Source organism: Hemicordylus capensis, chromosome 11 (genome assembly GCF_027244095.1).
Source record: "Hemicordylus capensis ecotype Gifberg chromosome 11, rHemCap1.1.pri, whole genome shotgun sequence".
Taxonomy (NCBI): Eukaryota; Metazoa; Chordata; class Lepidosauria; order Squamata; family Cordylidae; genus Hemicordylus; species Hemicordylus capensis.
In genome coordinates, this window is record NC_069667.1 from 12,384,265 (window position 1) to 12,405,934 (window position 21,670).

Below are 21,670 nucleotides of genomic sequence, written 5' to 3' on the forward strand. Positions count from 1 at the left end.
TGCGAATGCATAACTGGAGGATGAACTCACTGTAACCAGAGTTGAGGGAGGAAGCTCCTACCTCTTTCTGGCTGTGATTAGCTGTTTGGGCAGTCCTTCATGCCAGGAGGAAGCCCACACAGCCAGTTACCCATCATCTCTGCAGTTGGTTCCTCTCCGTCTCATCCCAAGGTGAGCAGGGGGCGGGGGAGGCGGGGGGAACAGAACTGTAGATCCATTAGACCCTTTGTTCCGCGTTATGTACGAATGAGGCCATTGTCTGAATTCTTGTGATTAGCAATGACCATGGTCCTGACCTGTTGCCCTGGGAGCTGTCCAAGGCCTGGGCAACCTCTGGCTCTTATCACATGAGAATGCAGCAGCACTTGGAACAGAACAGTAGCCCAGAACTAATATCATAATGTGCTTGTAGGAATAACACAAAATCCTTTATTTGTGCAGGCCATGTTTTGTATGCAGGAAGTCCCAGATTTCTGCCGTCTCTCTTCAAAGGACTTCGGGTAGCAGAGCTGGGAAAGGGTCTTCTCTGCTTGAGACTCTGGAAAGCCACTGCCAGTCATGGTAGTCAATACTAGGCTAAATGGAACAATAATCTTATTCTGCACATGGCAGACCTATTAGTTCACTGATGATTCTCCCTGCATTGATTCCCAGTACTGATGCCATCTCCCTGTGGGATGCCAGCAACGGCCCTCATGTTAAGGCACGTTTACCCTGCCTGGAGCAAATATAGCTACAAATATTATGCAGAAGGTAATGCTTTTGAAGAACATGTTTTCTGAGACTAGCTTTCAACTCAAGCAACTACTATTCATCTGTAAAAGCCCCCACTTTTGGTTCCACCTCCTCCTCTGAGACTCAGACTCTCCTAAAACCCTGCTGCAAAAATAACGAGGTCTAAAAATAACTCAGGTATTGCATGAAGATGCTGAAAGCTGCTCTGTCTATGCCTGTCTTAATGCTATCAAAACATTCTCCCACCTGTAATATGCACGACAGTAAGGTACAGTATTGGTTATGACTCAGTCACTGATTTGGGAAGAGCAGTTTAAACATAGGAATAGAGGAAGCTGCCTTACACGAGTCAAGCTATTGGTCCATCTAGGGTGAATACAAATACGATGAATATTTTATATACCACTTTTCAACAAAAGTTCCCAAAACAGTTTACATAGATGTAAGTAAATAAATAATATGGCTCCCTATCCCCAAAGGGCTCACAATCTTAAAAAGAAACACAAGATAAACATCAGCAACAGCCACTGGCAGAATGCTGTGCTGGGGATGGATTTGCATGCAGCTTTTAAAAGGTGCCTCTTTGCTCACTTCGCATCTAGCTCAGTATTGACCACACTGACTGGCAGCGGCTGACTCTTGCATGCAGGAGGTTTCAGGCAGGACTCTTTCCCAGCCCTTCTTGGAGATGATGCCAGGGACTGAACCTGGAACCTCCTGCATGCAAAGTGGATGCCCTACCACTGGATATGGACCCATCCCCTAAGAATAATAGTGCTCATACGTCGCCACCCATCCAAATGCAACCCAGGGCTGACCCAAAGGGGACAACTGATGCCCGCTATCGCAAGACTGCCTCTCCATCCCTGTAATATGCCGTGGAAGGAAGGATAGAAGAGAAACAACATTGTCAACAGAAAACCTAGCAAAAGACTATCAATGCTCTGTGCAGGACATCAAGTCATGTCTGCTCCAAGATGATCTGTAACAGGTGTTCCCAACCTTGGGTCCCCAGATGTTGTTGGACTACAACTCCTATAATCCCCCTTCTGTATCCCACCCACCACCACCCCCCCCCCGTTCCTGGACTGAAGTGGGTTTCAGGGGCTATGGTTCCTGGAGGTCCTCCCTAGTGCAGGGGTGGGGTGTGTTCCTCTTCCTCCCCCAAAGAGACCTCATCAGGGTCTGAGCCTGAGGGAGGCCTGATGCTAGGCCCATGCCAACATGCTACACTGCATCACAGTCAGTGGCTTTTGGAAAGATAGACTCCAGCTATAAAAGATAGACTCCAGATAGACTCCAGCTATAAAACATTAGGCAGGGCATACCATGCCCTACTATATTAGTAACTTGTAGGCAGGCTGCCTCAGGCTACAGATTTTGGACACCATTAAAGAGCGGCAATTGTCCATCAGTTGATATTACATTTTAGAGGCAAGTGAAGTGGCTGTTCACATTTCCTGCTTCAGACAAAACAACAGGGTGATTTGCATGACCCTAATTGGGTAGGGGGATGTTCTATCCAAGTTTTGAAGCTGTGTGCATTCTTGTTTTGTTATTGTTAGCGAGTAAAGAGCAAGGGAGGAGGGGCAGAAGTGACTGAGGTCATTCACACAATCATAAATTGTGCTCTACCTGGGTTTAGGAGCTATCTGTGCTCCCAGTTTTTGGTTGTGTGGAAGCAAGGTAGGAGGAAAACCTGAGTAGCTGTTCCTCCTACCTTACTTCCACACAATCACTTCTACCCTGGTCTCCCTCTTACCTTGCTTCCACTCAACCAAAAATTAGGAGCACACACAGCTCCCATACCCGGGTAGAACACTGCTTTTGATTGTGTGGATGACCTCATTGAGGTGATTCACACCCAGCCATGGCTCCGTCAGGGGGTTCCAGGAGTTGGGAGAAGGGGAGCATTGCTGCATGGTGCCCCAGCCCCCCAAACCCCAGGAAGGCACCGCATGAACGTGTGGTGCCATCCTGGGGTCCCCCTCCCCTCTCCCCCCCCCCCCAGCCCGAGTGCGTCAGCCGTGGCTGCTGACACACGATCAAAAGGATGAGGTTAACAGAGCGCTGGCTCTGTTATCCTCATTTAGGGATAGGGGATTTTAGGCGGGCTAGCCGCTGTGGAACCACCGGGCTCACCTGCGAGCCCGGTGGTTTCAACGATCACTGAAACCAGGTTGGGCTCCCCTAGACCGGTTTTCAGTGATCGTCAGAATAGCTTCAATGACGCTATTCCCATGATCACCCAAAAGCAGGCTAAGGGAGCCCAGCCCACTTTTGGGCCATCATGTGCTGCAACTGGAGCCAAGCAGCTGCTGGCAGCTAGCCACGCTAAATCCCCCTCCCCTTAAATGAGGTTAACGAGGCGATTGCTCCATTAACCTTGTTTGTGTGTGTGTGTGTGTCGCTGCGGTGGGCAGCAACACAAGAGTTGGACTTGGGGGGTCTCTCCGGCCCCTGATCCCTGCAGCCCCCACCAGCTCCGTGACAGAGCCAGCAGCAGTGTGGGCAACGTCTCATTGAGGCGGGTCTCATGATCAGTGAGACCCGCTTTGTCTGAGTTTGCGGGGAGAGCGGTCTAAGCCCACTCTCCCTGCAGACGATCAGGAAGCCCTGCCTGGGCGGCCGGATCGGCCGCCCACACAACTGCTGACTCTGTGACGGAGCTGGTGGGGGCTGGGGAGTTTGGGGGCCACACGGCAACCAGAAGCTCCAGTCTGGAGAGACCCTCGAGCTGGGAGGCTGCGTTTAAGCCTCCCGGTCTGGGGTCTCCTCATGAGTAGCTGTGGCACAGAGACGCACCACGGCTACTCACAATTCCAAAAACCAAGTTTGTGAAGTGCTCGCTCCACAAACCAGGTTTAAGGGGCGGGCTACTTGAGCAGGTTACCTGCTCAGGAACCACCAGGCTTGCAGCCGAGCCCAGTGGTTCACATGGTTGTAGGAAATTGGGCTAGCGGCGGCTAGCCCAATTTTCTAGAGTCATGTGAATAGCCTCTTTGGACCAGGTCTCATGATCCATGGGACCCGGTTTGGGGCAGTGAGTGGGAAGAGAGGGCTAAGCCCACCCTCCCCGCTCACGAGTGGGGAGGGAGCCCTGGGCGGCCAAATCAGCCACCCACACAATTGCCAGCTCCGTGACAGAGCCGGCGGGGGCTGGGGAGCTAGGGGCCGTGCGGCCCCCGGAAGCCCCAGTAAGTTGGGAGGCGGCTTTTCGCCTCCCCTCCGGGAGTCAACTCATGAGTAGGCACGGCATGAAGCCGCACTGCGGCTACTCACGATTTTGAAAACCAGGTTTGCTGAGCACTCGCTCCGCAAACGTGGTTTGGGGGCAGGGGTTTTTGAGTGGGTTACCCACTCTAGAACCACCGGGCTCTCAGCCAAGCCCGGTGGTTCTGACAATCTGCAAAAATTGAGCTAGGCTCTCCTAGCCCGATTTTTGCAGATCGTCAGAATAGCCCTACTGTCTGATAAGCAGTAGTTAGATTTGAGGGTTTCGTCCTACCCAACAGTTGAACCCAGCTCTTTAATGAGGCAGGACAAAAACCCTTCCTACCCAGCTGCTCCTCAGCAGACTGCCATTTCCTCCCCCTCCTCCCTTACTTTTTGCTTGCAGATAATAACAAAATGGGAACAGTCACCACTCCTAACTGTGGGTGGGATGTGTCTCCTCCTACCCTAATAACTATTGTGAGAACAGCTGCTCTAATGGCTTGTCCCAGCCCTTTGGATATACATGTGGAAAACATAGAAAATATGTTCAGACAGGCAAATCACTGGGCAGGGAGGGCCACATGTCAGGTATATTTTGGCTTTCAGATCCAATGAGGCTCCTTGGCTGAGTCTCATTCCTGCATAACCTTTTCACTGTAAAAACAGATGAGGGCTTTCATGCAAATTAAAGAGTGACTCTCTCTGGCGAACTGATAAGAGTAAGCACCGCCTCATTTCAGATGGTGATCTCAGCCCTCTCTGCATACAAACACAGTTTTATACCAGTTCTGCTGTCATGCCTACTTCCAGTGAGTCCTGAGAAGTACAATTTGGCAAAAAGCTGAGACCTGTTAGAATTTCTTATTGCTTCCTGACAAACCCCCACAATTCCCAGGTTTCCCTGAGAAGAAGGAATGCCGGTTAAACCAGCGGAGGGCTCTTGTATGGATGGATATGCCCTCAGAGAGCAAAAGTGGCAGACTATATTTGAAAAGAGGAAATACCAAAGAAGCAGACAACAGAACTGTGCCCAGCTCCTTGTCTAGTAGGTGGTAAAATTGCCTTGGTGTTCCATGGTGCTCGAATGTTTTCTGCATTGCTCTCTGCAAGCGAGGGAGACTCCCTTTTTATGACACACAGCTACAAAGCAGGTAGTGACTTAATGGGAGGCAAAAAGAGAGAGAGGCTGAACAGGGGTTTGCCAGAACCCGGCGTGATGTGAATGTTAACAAGCCTGCTCACGTCATCAGCAGCCTTGCTCCCGGCCCCTCCTTCCGCCTTTTTTTTAATGAACCATCTTGAATCCAGGGATTACAAACTAAGGAAAACCCTTCTACTGAGAACATGCAATTATTCTGCACAGGATCAATGCAGCATGCTTAATCAATTTACCAACTGAACATCCTTGCGTTTGGGCTCATGACTGCAGCCTTGCTGAGAACAAGGGATGCAGGGTGGGGCAGGGGGGAATGGGTCTCCATTTGTGAAACCTGCACTCACTTCTGAACATTCATTATCATCAGAACCTCCAGAGCTTTGGCAGGCAAACTGCTATCAATCAGCAGGACTTTGAATAAATGACTCCATGTGAAGCGATTACTAAAAAGGTGCATTTAGGAAGGGACTGATCTTATATATTTACAACCCCGGCTGTTTAATCACCTGCCAGGCTCCTGAGGACCACAACTAATTTTGTTGCTGCTGCTGTTTTATGGGAAACGCTAGGTTGCCACACACAGAACCTTTAATTTACCCACACATGACATCTCTCGGCTATGAATAAATGTATCCAAAGGAAGACAAAGCTGGCTGCCTCATTCAGAAAGAAATGCCATGGCTGGGTTTTTTAAATGAATGAAACAAGACTTTTATATGTCATTTAACTACCAACACTCCTAAATTAAACATTGGCCTGGTTCACACAACTGCTTGAATCTAGGTTTAATGTGGATTGATGACATTCGCATGATTGTGTGAACCCATGCCAAGGTGGTTTACGGACCAAGATGAATCAGATTCATGCCTGGGCATAGGTCCACACAAGCACACTAATGTTAGTAACCCACATTAAACCTAGATTCAAATGATTGTGTGAACCAGGTCACACACTGATAATAGTCAGGGTGCCACTAATATCCTCAAAATTCTGGATGATGATTATTGGATTAACCCCAGTGGATTTGTGGGAAGACTCCTATGGGGCATGTAACAGACTCTGCAGTGGTTCAGAAGAAAGGCACCAAGCCTCCACCAATACATGCTTCACATCTACTGGCCTCATGGAGTAGAAAGAAGGACTTGGTGTTATTCTCCCCATTTCTATAAGGACAGCTGGTGAACTCGGTTGCCTCCACACAGATGAAATAATAGATCTAAGTTGTCATACTAGAGTTTGGCCCAAGCCTAGTCTGCAAAAAAAGCTGATAGGTGCAAAGTTTTAAGATAGATAACAAGTCCTGCCCCAGGACCTATCCTCTAAGGAGGTAAGACTGCCATCTACAAGGAGCAGGGCCTTTTTTGTATTGTCACCGGAATTACGGTTTGTACTCCCGCAATGATCCCATATGTGTTGTTCCCTACTTTCTTTGTGGAGGAAGCTGAATAATTTGCTTATTGCCCTAGGTCTTGGAAATTAGCTGGAGGTTTTTACTATTGATTTTATGGTGCTGATTTTAATTAATTAATTAATTAATTAATTAATTAATTAATTATTGTTTTATATTGTTTTCATTGGGTTTATCTGATACTTTTATTTGTTTATAAAACATTCACAAACAGCCTTGTGATGATTTTTGTTGAAAGGTGGTCTAGAAATATTGCAATTTAATACATGAAATAATTATTTTCAAAGCAGAACTAAATGGATTTGTCAGTAACAGCCAAGTGCACACACCTTTGTGGTTATACATTTTATATTCCACTATTAGTTACAAATTATTGGGTTTTTGTTTATAGTTTAAGCTTTTTTAAAGTGTGAATTTAATTTCTTGTGCTCTGCGCGGTTTCAGGTACTACTTTGGTGGCAAACACACACCCAGGCATAGGAATTCAGAAGCACATTAATAAGTAATTACATTAATAAAATGTAAGAAAATGGGTGGCTTTTCAGTATGGAAATGCAGCGCCTGGAAAAACAGGCATTTTTATCTGCTATGCTTCGTAGAGTGACAGAGTAAAGTGTGGTGTTTGCTGTTACTCTAAGCTAAAACAACAAGGGTAGTCCCCCAAGCTGTAAGTCATCAAGAGAAAACATCAAAGTACACTCTGCCACCTGGCATTCATTGCCACATGCTCTGAATTCACATCACTACTACCAAACAGATGGAAATACAATAGATCAGCTATGGAACATATCTTGTTTTCTTTGTGAAGTTTCCACTATTCAGTGACACAAGAACTAGATTAGCATTTCATTTCCTGCTGGCTACCAGGTGCCCTGCATGGAAACTCTTAACCAGAAAAACTTGGAAATAGCCATCCCCTATTCCTACTTTTCAGGATCAGCCAGGACTCATATCAGGAGCCTTGTGGTCAATACAATGATGCCCCCTTGTGGTGAGCAATTTCAGGTTGGAAGAAGGGGGTAGTATTGTTGTCCCTAGTCTAACTATGGCTCCACCCACAAGTAGCCTTATTGGTTCTTCCAAAGGTGGCCTGGCTATAAATGCATCCTGATCAGGTCTATAGCCAGATTCTGGTCTTGCTTGCCTGCTCACCTTTCTGCTTGCCATGCCTATTTCAGCCCCCTTTGAGTTGAAGCTTTGGCTTCTGTCCTAGCTGATGACAGACTCTAGCTCTAGCTCAATATCTCACTCTGTCCTGCTCCAGGCACTGCCCCTGTCTCTTCCAAGACAAAAACCAGGCTTTGGACAGCTCCCAGGGCATCAGGACCATGGTCAGAGCTGATCAGCAGAATTCAGAGCTAGATATCACAACAAAGGAGGAAGTTGCTCCATAGGGTGAATCTCAGTGGACTTCTGGGTTTTATAGCCTGCTGCTCAGGGAGGGTGACTTGGCCTGCCTCTTCCAGCAGCAAGTTTATTATTCATCCATCCATCCATGGAGCGAGCACTCCTTTAACTACATTTCATTGCTCGTCTGTTGCCACGTCGTGTGGTGACACATGAGTAGACCCCCAGCCAGGAGGTTGCCAGGGGTCTCTCCAGGATGGCCCCCATGCTCGCACAGGACATCCTGGAACTTCCGGGGGCCGCACGGCCCCTGATCCCTGCAGCCCCCCGCCAGCTCTGTGACGGAGCCGGCAGCCATGTGGGTGGCCGATCCAGCCGCCCAGAGGGGAGGCAGTGATCGTCTGCAGAGAGGTAAGCCCTTTCAGGCTTCTTCCCCGCAGAAGGCAGTAGTCTCCTGCAGCAATTGTGAGGATCGCTTTGTTTACTAAACCGTGGCCAGCCAAACTCCAGTTGAAAGAGAGGGGAGCCCCTGCCTACTTCCTAGCCACCAAGTTCATCCCTGCCGCCTCTATGATTGGAGTTTGGAATAGGCATGAAACTGCAGTTATAGCTGAGTCAGCATTTGGGTGTAACGCTTCAATGACAAAACCTCAGTTGTCAGTGGCAAAACTTAAAGATAAACAAAGGTTCCAATTGGAGTTTGGTGAGGCAAACTGCAGTTAGCTTTGGTTTTGTGTGTTTGGGTGGTTTCGTGTGTTTGGGTGTCTTGCAGTTACAAACTCAGACAGCTATAATTGTGGTTATCCTGTATGCCGATGTATTCTAACCATTGTTTACGAACAAGACAGAATATAAAACTCAGATTGAACTGGGGCTTAGAAATGTCATTCAGAACCAAGACTTAATCATGGTTCTGCATGTCATTTGAACTGATGAATTCCTATGGCTATTAAAGGCAACCCACCATTCAATGAAGGGAGAGTTAAGCATACCATCTTGAATACGGTTTGACACACAAAGCATATAGGTATACCTAATGTGATACTAAATAAACGCATCAGCTAAACAATGATGAAGTGCACCACTGCAAATTATTTTGTTAGCCCAAAGATATATTTCAATTCTAATGGAATAAGGAAGAAGTTTGTGACAATCATAAAGAAAGTGGAAAGGAAAGCCGAGCACCCTTCGATAAGTTGAAATAAAGACGAATGAAGATGGCTGCATTTTTGTCTTTGGAACCCTAAACATCCATCTCTATTACAGATCTATTTTTCCCCTTGTAAGCCATTGTTGCTTCCATGCTGAAATCCTCCTATAATTTTGCTTGTTGTGTGTATACAATGACAAATTCAGTCATACAAAGCTACCCAGGATCCTCAGTGCCAAGACTTGTAGAGGCCTTTAAAAAAAAAATCAATTTCTCAAGATTTCTCACAGCCTTCACAGGATATCTGCAATGTGAAAACCAGACAGACTATTACTGTCTGGTTAGTATACTATTAGGTTGTTCCTAAGAAAGGATCCAGGATAAATACCAGGTGCCACTTTTGCTGCTTCCACCCAGGGCTGCAAATAGGAAGGCAGTTAGCAAGAACATTCAATCAGATGCCATGGGGTTTAAATCAGAAGCCCTATGGATCAGTTGCTGGCTTCCTACCCCACCAGGACTGCTGATCAGAAGGAACTACAAGCTGCTCCAGCCAGGAGTTTGCTACAGCATCCTATAATCCTTCTGGCCTGAGAAGTCAGGAGATGCTACATAGGAAGCTGCCTTATATTGAGTCAGCCCATTGGTCCATCTAGCTCAGTACAGTTGTCCCTCGCCACTCACGGTTTTCCCAATCGCAGCTTTGAGTATCCATGACTGGGAAATCATGATCGCCCTCACCAACCGCGACCTGAGTATCCATGACTTGGTGAGGGTTTTTTTAATTGGGTGGTTTTGGTGGGGGAATTTCTGAGGTCAGGTGGTAATTTCCGGGGGTCAGGCAGTAATTTCTGGGGTCAAGGGGTGATTTTCAGGCAGTTGGGGATCAGGGGGACATTTCCAGAGGTCAGGAGGTGATTTTGGGGGGTCAGGGGGTGATTCTATCTATTGTTTGCCTTATTTTTGGTATTTCCACGACTGTGATTCCCCTAACCTCCTGTTTGCCATTGGTTTCAATGGCTCATCTACTGTGAATTCGCCAACCACGAACAGAACCCTTGCAGTTGGCAAGTGATGACTGCACTGACTACTCTGACTGGCAGCAGTTCTCCAAGGTGGTTTCCGGGAGGGGTCTTTTGCATCCCTATCTGGAGATACCAGAGGGTGAACCTGGGACTTTCTGTATGCCAAGCAAATGCTCTACCACTGAGCTACAGCCCCATCCCCTAAGGGTAATAACTTACAGAGCTCACATGTAGCCACCCATTCAAATGCAAACCAGGAAAGAACCCACTTAGCAAATGGGCAATTCATGTGACTACACGACCAGCTCTCCTTCCGTGCTGAGGGATATAAAGATTTGCAAGTCTGTCACCTTCCTTCAGTCTGGGCAATTTGTTTCTGGGGAAGATCCCCCCATCCCAGTCCTCCATCTGCATTGCCAGATTCCTGGTTCCAGCTTGCTTGTCAGCCAGCATCTTCAGTGTGTCCCACCTGTCTCCATGATAACTGCCTGCCCTCAGCTCTGAGATTTGTTCCAGAGGACAACCAACAGCATAGGGATGCTGGCGGCAGTCTGTGTGCGGCGGCAGCCACCGTGGCCACCTGGCCCCACCCTCGATGTGGGGGATGTGGTCTCCGTCCCATATGGGGCTGTGCAGCCCCATTTGGAAGGAAGGGCAGCCTGCATTGCATTGGGCAGCATGGGCCAGAGCAATTCTCCCTGCATTAAAGACAGGGAGAGCTGTTCCGGCCGCGCTGCCAATGCAGCGTGGTCTGAGCTCTCTTCTAAATGGGGCCACACAGCCCCATTTGGGAGGGAGATCTATCAGTCCTGCTGCATTGGCAGTGAGACTAGGAGCAGCACTCCCTGCCTTTAAGGCAGAAAGAGTCACTTCAGCTGCACCACTAATGCAGAACGGGCTGATTTTGGCTCCAAACGGGGCCACACGGCCCCAAAATAATGCCTCCTGCAACTGGCATCAGCCGTGGGGGGCATGTCTGGGGCCGCACTTGTAGCCCCTGATCGGTGGCGGCCCGGGTTCTTTGAACCTGTTCACCCAATGGTGGCTCCACCCCTGAGGCCAACAGCATGAGATTAATGAATGTGACAACCACCAATGGTCTTTTAACTTTTGCCACAAACATTCTTCCCCTGCCCTGGATTAGACCCTGGCTATATCAGGCAGCAGCAATATAGGAAGATGCTGAAAGGCATCATCTCATACTGCACGAGAGATGGCAATGGTAAACCCCTCTTGTATTCTACCAAAGGGCTCTGTGGTCTGAGACCACAGGGCTCTGTGGTCGCCAGGAGTCAACATAGACTCAATGGCACACTTTACCTTTAGCCCACGCAAAGGTGGAGTCCAATAATATTTTGGCCATATCTTCAGTCATCTTGTTAACGTCAGACTTATGATTGGTTCAGCCTTTGCTGATGTCTTAGTCCATTCCAGCTCAAGTTTGCAAATCTTAACTTCTTCAGACTTGGAATTTTTCAAGCCTTGAACCACTCACCAGATCAGGATTTAGCTGGATTTCCACAACAAGAAGAGTGAAAGGATGGATTTTGACCTTACAAGGAAATATAAGGTTGGAATATTCTCATAGTCCAAGCTAATTCTGAGTTCCATAAGGCTTCCTCAGTGAAAGGCCATTCTAGGAACATAGGAAGCTGCCTTATACTTAGTCAGACCATTGGTCAATCTGGCTCAGTATACTGACTGGCAGCAGCTTCTCCAAGGTTTCAGGCAGGTGTCTCTTCCAGCTCTACCTAGAGAGCTCTACCTGCATGCAAGCATGCAGATGCTCTTCTTCTGAGCTATGGCCCCATCCCCTAAAGGGAATATCTTAAAGCACTCAAATGTAGTCACCCATGTTCCAGAGTTGCTTGGAAATTAAAAATGAATTACAGCCCTTGTGCAAACTCAGTGTCAGATCTAAGCCTCAAGGACTACAAAATCAACCCAAAATGTTTATTGGGACACTATCGCAATTACCCCCAAAATAAATGTAAACATTTGGATTTGGTCTGCATTAGGGGCAGCCCAAGACATTTCGCTGCCTGGGGCAAAGGACAATTTGATGTCCCTCATTTCAGAGTGGATATGTCCATCATTTGCCATCCTCTGCATTCCTCCTAATACTGACGCCTGAAGCATCTGCCCCACCCTGCTTAATGGAAGGGCCACCCCGGGCTATTCTATTTTAAGGTTAAGCAGTTTTGGTGGGCTGACTAGACACTTTTTCTGGTCAAGGCTTATTTTATTTATTTATTTATCTATCTATCTATTTATTTATCTGTTTATTTATTGTTAAATTTATATACCGCCTCTCATTAAAACAATCCCAAGGCACTTTACAGCAAAATTTAAAAACAAGATTGTAAAAATGACACAATTAAAATATTAAGCTAAAAATATAAAACAAATCTGATTTAAAAATTTAAAACACAAGCATATAAACAATACAAAGTACAAAGAGCCACAGCAGAGACAATCATATAAAAGCCTGGGTAAAAAGCCAAGATTTAACATGCTTTCTAAAAGCTGTGATGGAGACTGAGGAGCGAATAACCATTGGGAGAACATTCCAGAGTCTGGGGGCAGCAACAGAGAAGGCCCTGTCACGCGTGCACGACAACCGAGCCTCCCTCATTGCCGGCTTAGACTCTACAAATATTTTCAACAAATATTTTCAGTTGATTCCCCTGGATGCTGATGCTCCTTTCCTTCCTTAATTAATCCCATTGGTGATGCCACCCAGTCTGGGAGCATCTTGCAAACAGACTGCTACATCGATCTGACATGATGACATTGCTTATCATTTAGAACAGGGGTTCTCAACCTTGGGTCCCCAGATGTCATTGGACTACAACTCGCCTCACCCCCAAAGGTAACTGTAGCCGGCAGATGATGAGAGCTGTAATCCAATGACATCTGGAGACCCAAGCTTGAAAAGTCCTATGGAATACTTATATTCCATTTTTGCAACATAAAAGTTCTGAAAGCAGTTTAGGTTGCAAAATAAGTGAGAAGATGCTTCCCTGTCCCAAAAGGGCTCACATCATAAAACACACACACACACACACCAGCAACAGCCACAAGAAAGGATGTTATGTTGGGCTGAATAGGAATAGATGCTCCCCCCTTGCTAAATTGTAAGCAAGTCAGCATTTTAAAAAGGCGCCTCTTTGCCCAGTTAGCAGAGGTTAGCAGGCCACCACCAGACAGCAGTAAATAAAGCCATGTGGGTCAACACAATCAATCAATTCTGGCTATAGATTATGCCACTGAGGGCAATTTCTACAAAGAGTGCAGAAACAACAAGCCATTTTGGCTTAGCCTTAATTTGGACAAGCCCCCAAGTCATATCGCACTACATTTTGGCTACAATATGACATGTAATGAACTTTTTCTGGTTGGTTGTGTGTAGTTCATGCTGTAATATCTATTCTGTTACAGAGCTAAGGGGATACCGAATCCTTTATTGCAGATGCAGCTCTAAAATGGTTTTCAGTGAAGTGTGCAGGCCGGTGGGCACTCAGGAAGCCCCCCACGGAAGGAAACCTCTTGCTGCCACACACATTCCTGTCTGTCTCGCAACATTTAGTTTTGAAAGGACAACCTGTAACACTGCAAGGAGTCCCTTGGCATTTGCTATGTCAGGACGAGGAAGATGGGCTGTTACAAGACAGATGCACGCAGGTTCTATACTCACATGTGCACCATGTCCAACTGAGGGACTCAGAGCCAAGCTCAGTGTTACAGCAGCAAATCCATGCATTAGAACTGGGTCACTGCTGAATTCTTATAAAGCAATGAGTTGCTAGACTGAGCCCTACCCTCACCCCCTTCTCCTCATGAAGCTCCCACCCCTCAGTCATTTTTCTCCTGGTGGGATTCCAACTGGAAGTTTAGGGGTGAAAGCCCAGTGGGGGGAAGGGTTCAGCATCTTCCAATGCAGCGCTTTTAATCCTCACCCACTCAGTTTATAAGTATTCAGCTTGACCTGCCTTCTCACAGAGAGATTGTGCCACTCCAATGTCTAGCTTGCCTTATAACTGCTGCAGCTGCTTAAAAGGAGACAAGCAAGATCTTGATGTGTTGTTCCAAGAACTGTTTGCCCATCTGGGAGAGGGATGAAGCTGTTCATTCTACCAGTGGTGGATATTTAGTGCCCAGCTAGGATGTGAAGCTAACAAGAACCAGGATGCCAAGCCTTATTCTGAATCCAGAACTAAACACTGTTTTTCCTGTTAAAAATGCCCGCTGCATTGTGCCTCTCTATTGCAACGCTTGGATAACGAAAATGTTTTCTCTCCACCTGCCCCCCCCCCCCCGACAATACACACCAAAATTAAAACCCTCTCTGGCAATATGAATATGAATTCCCAGGACACTCCTTCCTCTCTAAGGCATCAACATCCACCTTCCAAAAGTATCACTAGATCTGTGGGTCGTCGTATACATCGAGGAATATCAAGACCCTCCTTAGCTGAGCCAGTCTGGAATAATTATTTTTAATCATACTAAGGAGATCTTCAACTAACCTCAACTGATGGTTATTTGATAAACCAGCTCTGTGGATTCTTTCAAAGTTACCAGCCAATGTCATAGTGTATGTGGAGAGTTTGGGTGTATAATATACACAGCTGTGCTGACAATAACACTTACACAAACTATTGCATGAATGGATAGTAGGGTATGGTGTGTAAGGAAGGAGTGGGGGTTATTTTAGGAATCTTAAAAACAGTGCACCATATATACCATCACATAGTGCTCAGATAACTGCAAAAGGTGCAGAAGAGGGCAACCAAGGTAATCAGGGGACTAGTGCACCTTCCTTATGAGGCAAGGCTACAACACCTGGGGCTTTTTAGTTTAGAAAAATGATGATTGAGGGGAGATATCTTTTATAGAGGTCTATAGCGTCATGCGTGGTGTGGAGAAAGTTGGTATAGAGAATTCCCCCCCCCCACTCGCATAATACTAGAATCAGGGGTCATCCCATGAAAGTGATTGCCAAGAAATTTAGGACCGACAAAAGGAAGTACTTTTTCACACAATGCATAATCAACCAATGGAATTATCTGCCACAAGATGTGGTGACAGCCAACAGCCTGGATGGCTTTAAGAGGGGTCTAGATAAATTCATGGAGGACAAGTCTATCAGTGGCTGAGGGCCATAGGCCATCTCCAGCCTCAGAAGCAAGATGCCTCTAAATACCAGTTGCAGGGAAGTAACAATAGGAGAGAGGGCATGCCCTCAGCTCTTGCCTGTGGGCTTCTCAGAGGCACCTGGTGGGCCACTGTGTGAAGCAGGATGCTGGACTAGATAGGCCTTGGGCCTGATCCAGCAGGGCTGTTCTTATGATAAGCACTACAAACCATTTTGGGACTATGACTCGGGTCATGTATTGGCATACACTGAATAACACATATGTGCATGTGGAGACACTTTGGGGGATCAACAGCATAATAGTAGCAACTTTCCTGCTGTCCTCTCTCTCTCTCTTTCAATTTCATACAAAGCATACCCTCCTCCTGGGCTAAGTAACAAGCATTCTTTTTTTAAAAAAAATGAAAAAGAAAAGGTGATGATGGCCTTTCAAACATTACAAGAATATGAAGTCATTTTATGCACGTGTATATACACACATACACACGCTTAGAATGGATTTATTTGCGTCCCTGCATATATCACCAACATATGTTGCACCAGATTTCTTTCGAATGCAAGGACCTTTTTTTTTGCAGAGAGTGGGGGGCTTGCTCTCACACACACCCACCGCCCCAGGCCAAGCTTTCTTCACAATGTGAAGATATTACTCTACAGATATTTAGAGGTTTCCACCCGCTTCCGCCCCCCGGAAAAAGAATTTAGCTCCCTCCCACCCCCACCCCAGTTATGCCTGTTGGCACCACGAGCTGGAGGAATCCAGGAGGAAAACCTTTCCCAGCTCTAGCCTGTCTGTAGCACTACAACGTACGGTGCGGCGGCGGGTGGGGGTGGCGGGGGGAGAATCCATCATTCCTGACAAGTTCTCCTAAAGAGTTTCCCCGGCAAGGTTGTTCTCAGACAGGCGTTCCTTCCTGTTTCCTCCTTGCGCTCTCCATATATGGCCAAGGCTGCACTGTCCACGGTGCTGGGGGATTAATGTATGCATGGTATGGAACCCAGGGAAAGCCAGGAGGGAACAGGGTGCCTGGCTCCCAGCAGCCCGCATGTGGCCCAAGGAGGCAGGGGGCCATCCTGCCACCACCTTCGCCACCCTCCCAAACCAGACATCCCAGTGCTGCGCCCAGCGGACTGCACCAAGTCCCCTGTTCGGAGCCCGCCGTCAGAGCTCAGCAGGACCAACGCAGGAGATCCTTGCACCGTGCAATCCCTCCACGGGGTCTTCTGAAGGCATAAACGCGCTCTGTAGTGCAGCCAGGGTCTGTGCCTGCGGAAGCACGAGCTCCCGGCCAGAGATGCCAGCGGCACGTTAACCCGGAGTGCCCAATTAACCAGCTCCTCCATTCAACTCGCTTGTATGAGACAGCATATGGACACCGCCACCACCACCCTCCGCCCGCCCCGCCAAGTGAGAGAACTCCGCGCTATGCACAGCCACATCGCAAGGAGCAGGGGGGGATGCACCATGCCCAAAACACGCAGGCTGCAAGGGGGAAAGGGAAAGCAGCGAGCCCCATCGCCAGCCAGAATGGCTCTTACCTTTCATCCAATCCACTACTTGTTTGGGCGTCCACTTGCTAATAGGTTCCATTACGAGGGCCATCATCAGACCACTTTATCATTCACACCAGAAAGCGGCGGGGTGGGGGGATGAAAGAGAGAGAGAGAGAGGAGAGGAGTGGGGAGCAATGGGGGTGGGGGGTGTGCGAGGGGAACGATCCAGTCTCTCAGAGCATGGCTGGAGGAGAAAGCGGGAGGATTCCACAATGCAGTCCAAAGATGAGCTGATGCTTTGTCCCTCCAGGTTTTCCTTGCACTGATTCAGTAATGTATAAAATTACACAGCTTGATCAGCCCTAGCACCTCCCCTGCTGCACACAGCCAGCAACCCTCCAGAGCTCACTGAATCAGGAAATGGTGCAGTATGTCTCTACTTACTTACCAAAAAAAAAAAAAAAAGGGCAGCCTCCTCTACACCCAATGATCTACTTATTTAGGCTGGCACAAATACGAAATTACAGCGCACACACTTCAGCCTGCTCCTCTCCTGCTATCCCAGCCTCCAAGATCTGGCTGGCACTGGGATGACGGACGAGAGGGGAGAGCGGGGGCAGAGGAGAAGAAAATAACGCGGGCCCCCCCCGCGGAAAAAAAACACCACCAACAATATTGCTAACTGGAACTTGATAGCAGATTGTCTCGGCCGAGTGGCAAAGATGCTGACTGTCACCGACGAATTAAAAGAAAGCGCGATCGCGTTTGGCAGCTGGCAAAAATGCTGAGCGTCTCCATATTCACAATGCAGGATGTCACCAGAATCTATAATCATGTAATTCAGAATGTCAAACACGGGAGAGGGAGCCGTACCAAGGCTGGCAACAGAACTTGCGCGTCGCGGAGCGGGGTCTTCCTTGCCCTCTCCGGGCTGTGCTCAGACCCCGGTGCCCTTCCTCGTTGCGTTTGCCCGCCTCGTTTATGGCAAAGGAGAGGCAGAGCCTCCCCAAGCCTCTACTTCACTGCCATTGGCCATGGCTTGTAATGCCACTCGCCTAAGGAGCATTGCTAACTAACCACCGGTGCTCAATTCCTTCTGAAACCCACCGGGCTGGCCATATTTTGCAACAGTGCTGATGCTAAACTTTTGGTACTTTAAAGAGGAGGGGGGGGGAGAGTGATCATCGCATTCAAAGCATTATGTCCGTCCTGGATGGATTGCTTATTGCAAAGGAGAGCATCCTGGGGGGATCTCCAGAGCATCAAAGAGCATTTGTCCTCTGTCATAGGGCTGAGCCAGTCATGCTCTGGGATCTTTCACTGTCCAAGATGTGAAGCCGCAGGACAGTCTCTTTCAGGGGAAGTGAAAGTGGGGGAGAGGAGCAATGGACCACCACTTCCTGCCTGCCTCTGGAATATCAGCTTCTTGCACAGAAGCCTCCCATATCCCCACTCCCTCCCTCTCCTCCCAGCATGTCCAGATTCCAGATTCCAGTTTCCTCCTTCCACGGTTGGGTGATATAGCATAAAATCAGTAGCACAGAGATCTGCTGCCAAATGTCACCTGCTGCTGGCACAAAACGTCTCTAGGAATTCTGAGGGCAGCTGAGCAAATTTCTCTGAGGTTAGCACCATCTCTTGGAGCAGGATCGTGCCTCTCTAAATTGTCAATGAATTTAACCTACAGCAACAATTCAGGTACATTTTTGGGAGGTCCTCCTCAGGCAACACATCCATAGGACGTCTGAGGGAAGTTAAAAGAACATTGATAACATTAGCAAAATATCTCAGAAGGGGTTCCCACATTTTTGTGCTGTGCTGATGCTCGCAAGCAGAGACATATCTAGGGGAAATAGCGCCTAGGGCAAGCACTGAAATTGCTCCCCCTGTCCAAGCATCTGACCCCCCTCTTTCAGATAACTTTACCATAATATCAGCTGAAAAATACAAGTAAAGCTTATTAATCTTTTAATATTTCAAAAACTATTTAGCAGTGGACGTAGCCAGACCAAAAAATGCTGGAAAACTACAAATTGCAGTATGCTAGGGCTCATTAAATACCCAAATACTATGTGGAGGTGTACTTGGAAAACTAAACAGAAGTGCCTGTCTAATTCTCTACTATGCATTGTAACATCACTATTACATAAGTTTAAAAATAAATGGAGAATTTGACTTTTCCCAGATACTCTGAAAATAATTAAAGGATATACAGAGTAAACTGTGTCACTGCTTAGAATATATTCTAGTATTTCAGAAAGACAGTTAAAATGAGAGAAAGAGAGCAAGAAACTCCCAGTGGGCCTTAATACTAAGGATTTCACACTGATTCAAAGACAAACTCAACATTAATAGCCATATTATTAAGACATCACATTTAACTCACATCACAAGAAGCAAAGTAAGAGCAAATGAATACAGTCCTAGCTCATAAGCTTCAGCTCAGTATTCACAAACCCTGGTTCTCTGTACATAGTGCCAAACTGAATATGTGTACAGTGATTTATATTATATTAAATTTTAAAAGATTTTTTTTAACTGTAGCCCCTTCGAGGGGCTTCCTAAAGGCTGTGGGGGGTCTGCAAAGGTCCCCCCCACTGGCCTCTAGGGCCTCGCAGGGACCATTTGAACATGTGCAGTGGCCATTTAAAATTTTTTTTTAAAAAAAAATGGCTGCTGAAAACAAAATGGCCACCATGCATGCTCTAATGGTCTCTGTGAGGCCTGGCATGGCGTAGGGCCTCACAGAGGCCATTTGAGCATACGCAGTGGTCATTTTGTTTTCGGTGGCCATTTAAATTTTAAAAATAGAAAATAAAAAATGGTGCCCCCCCTTCAGGTGGTGCCCAGGGCATGTGCCCTACCTGCCCCAGCATAGATATGCCCCTGCTCACAAGTTGGATTTTAATTAATTAATAAAGTAATTAATTAATTTAGTTTTGTCAATGTGTTATTATTGTTCAGGAGCTGTTTTGTTTGGTCATTGACTGTAAATAAACTAAACTAAGCCAATGTTGTGTCATGGTAAGAGTGCTGTACTAGGCCCCCCAGAGGCCTGAGTTCAAACCCCCACTCAGCCATGAAACTCACTGGGTGACTGGGCCAGGCACTTATCTCTCAACCTAACCTACCTCACAGCCAGCCTAATCCTGCCTGGGCTGACCCAGATGTCATGTGATCCTTTGGGCTCTGTGCAGCCCAAGTCATAGAGACAGACACATGGAGCGCCCATCTGAGGGGGGAGTCCCCGATGCAACACACATACTGCACATTGCACTGAGGGATTCCTGGAAGCCGGAACAACAAGTTCTGGCCCCAGATCTCTCCACCCTGTTCCGTGCTTCACGGAGCTATATGGAGCAGGGCTGCCTGTGTGGGCATGTGAGAGGTGCACCAAGGAGGATCTGCATGGTCATCTGTGGGGGGAAGTAAGGTGAAGGCAGCCTTTCCCCCATGTCCTCCCTGCCCACCCAGGGCAACCGTGTAAATTGCCTCCTCATCTTCTCTGACTGGCAGAGGATCTTCAGAGTTTCAGGCAAAAGTCTTTCCAGCCCTGCCTGGAGGTCACAGGGGTTGAACATGGGACCTTCTGCATGCAAAGCAGATGCTCTACCACTGAGCTACAACCCCATCCCCAAAGCCCACATGCCTTTAGAAGCTGGTCTTGTGGTAGCAAGCATGATTTGTCCCCTTAGCTAAACAGGATCCACCCTGGTTGCATGTGAGTGGGAGACTAGAAGTGTGAGCACTGCAAGATATTCTCCTCAGGGGATGGAGCCGCTCTGGGAAGAGCAGAAGGTTCCAAGTTCCCTCCCTGGCTTCTCCAAGAAAGGGCTGAGAGAGATTCCTGTCTGGAGCATTGGAGAAGCTGCTGCCAGTCTGTGTAGACAATACTGAGCTAGATGGGCCAATGGTCTGACAATATATGGCAGCTCCCTATGTTGGTATGTTCCTATGCCAATCTGGCTGCAGGCTTGATCCAGAAGACGTTTCTGATAAGTGGGTTGCCACTTTGTAGTGCCCTGTCCTGAGGAAGGCAGTTGGCTACTGCTGACCCCTTCTGGGTATGAATACTTGGCCTTGCTTAAGAAATAGCCTACCTTGCCTGGTTCTCAAGCCCCACGAGCAGTCTGTTTCACTTCCTACCTGGATGATGTGCTTGAATCAAGTGCACCATCTTTGGCCAAGGGAGGGACGTGTAGTGAGCATACATATAGATCAGATCTCTTCCAGCCCTGAAGACGGTGACTTCAGGTGTTCTCTTTGGCAGGGGTTCCTAAACTTGAATCCCTAGCACTAATCTTTCCTCTCAGGCAATAGGACAACACACTGATGGTGACAAGACTTGCATGCCTTGCAAGGGGAGGAGCACGTGCTCCTGAGGGCCTGGCATCTGGACTGACACCCAAGCCAAGCCAGGGTAGAGGATTTTCCAGATGGTTTCATCCTAATCAAAGGCAGAGTTAAGTAGGGGAAACAGGGTGCCCAAAGTAAACCGCTTGCTTTCTAACAAAGTCTTCACTGCCAGGCATATTTGGCTGGTGCCCTTATCCCAACATTTCTGACTCAAGCAAGGTTCCAAGGTTACCCCAGGACCATTGATAGGGCTCTATCATGTTCTCTGCACTCCTGAGGGCGGGACTAGAACAGATAGGCTGAAATTACAGGGAAGCAGATTCAGGCTACACATTAGAAGGGGTTTCCAAAATGCAAGTGCTGTTCCACAATGGTGCAGCAGTCTTTCCTGCACAGGGGCGGACCCTCCTTCACTAGAGGGTTTCAAACAGAGGCTGGATAGCCATCTTTCAGGAATTCTGTAGTTTTCTGCTCTGAGCAAGACTTCTAAGGATGTTTCCAATTCTAAAATTCTATGATACTATGATATTGGGGTCTGCAAAAACTAGTTAGCTGGGAAGCCTCCTCAGAAACCCCTACAAATCTTGCCTTTCACTTAAGTAATGTAGCATGAAAACATCCCTGG

General features: G+C 47.5%; 1 protein-coding gene across 15 annotated transcripts in view; it reads right to left on the reverse strand.

Annotated features, from left to right (window-relative positions):
• The window catches only part of LOC128335599 (connector enhancer of kinase suppressor of ras 2-like), a 443,349-nt gene that overhangs the window by 400,724 nt on the left and 20,955 nt on the right, over positions 1-21,670 (reverse strand). For 2 of the 15 annotated variants that reach the window (XM_053274161.1, XM_053274158.1), the window contains exon 1: positions 16,735-17,315. The exons of 7 other annotated variants lie outside the window; for them this stretch is intronic. In XM_053274161.1, coding sequence (XP_053130136.1) covers positions 16,735-16,801 — 67 coding nt within the window. In that variant the 5' untranslated portion in view covers positions 16,802-17,315. Of the gene's footprint in view, positions 1-16,734; positions 17,316-21,670 lie in introns of those variants that run through there. 6 more of the 15 variants (XM_053274155.1, XM_053274151.1, XM_053274160.1 and 3 more) reach the window with 3 other exon arrangements.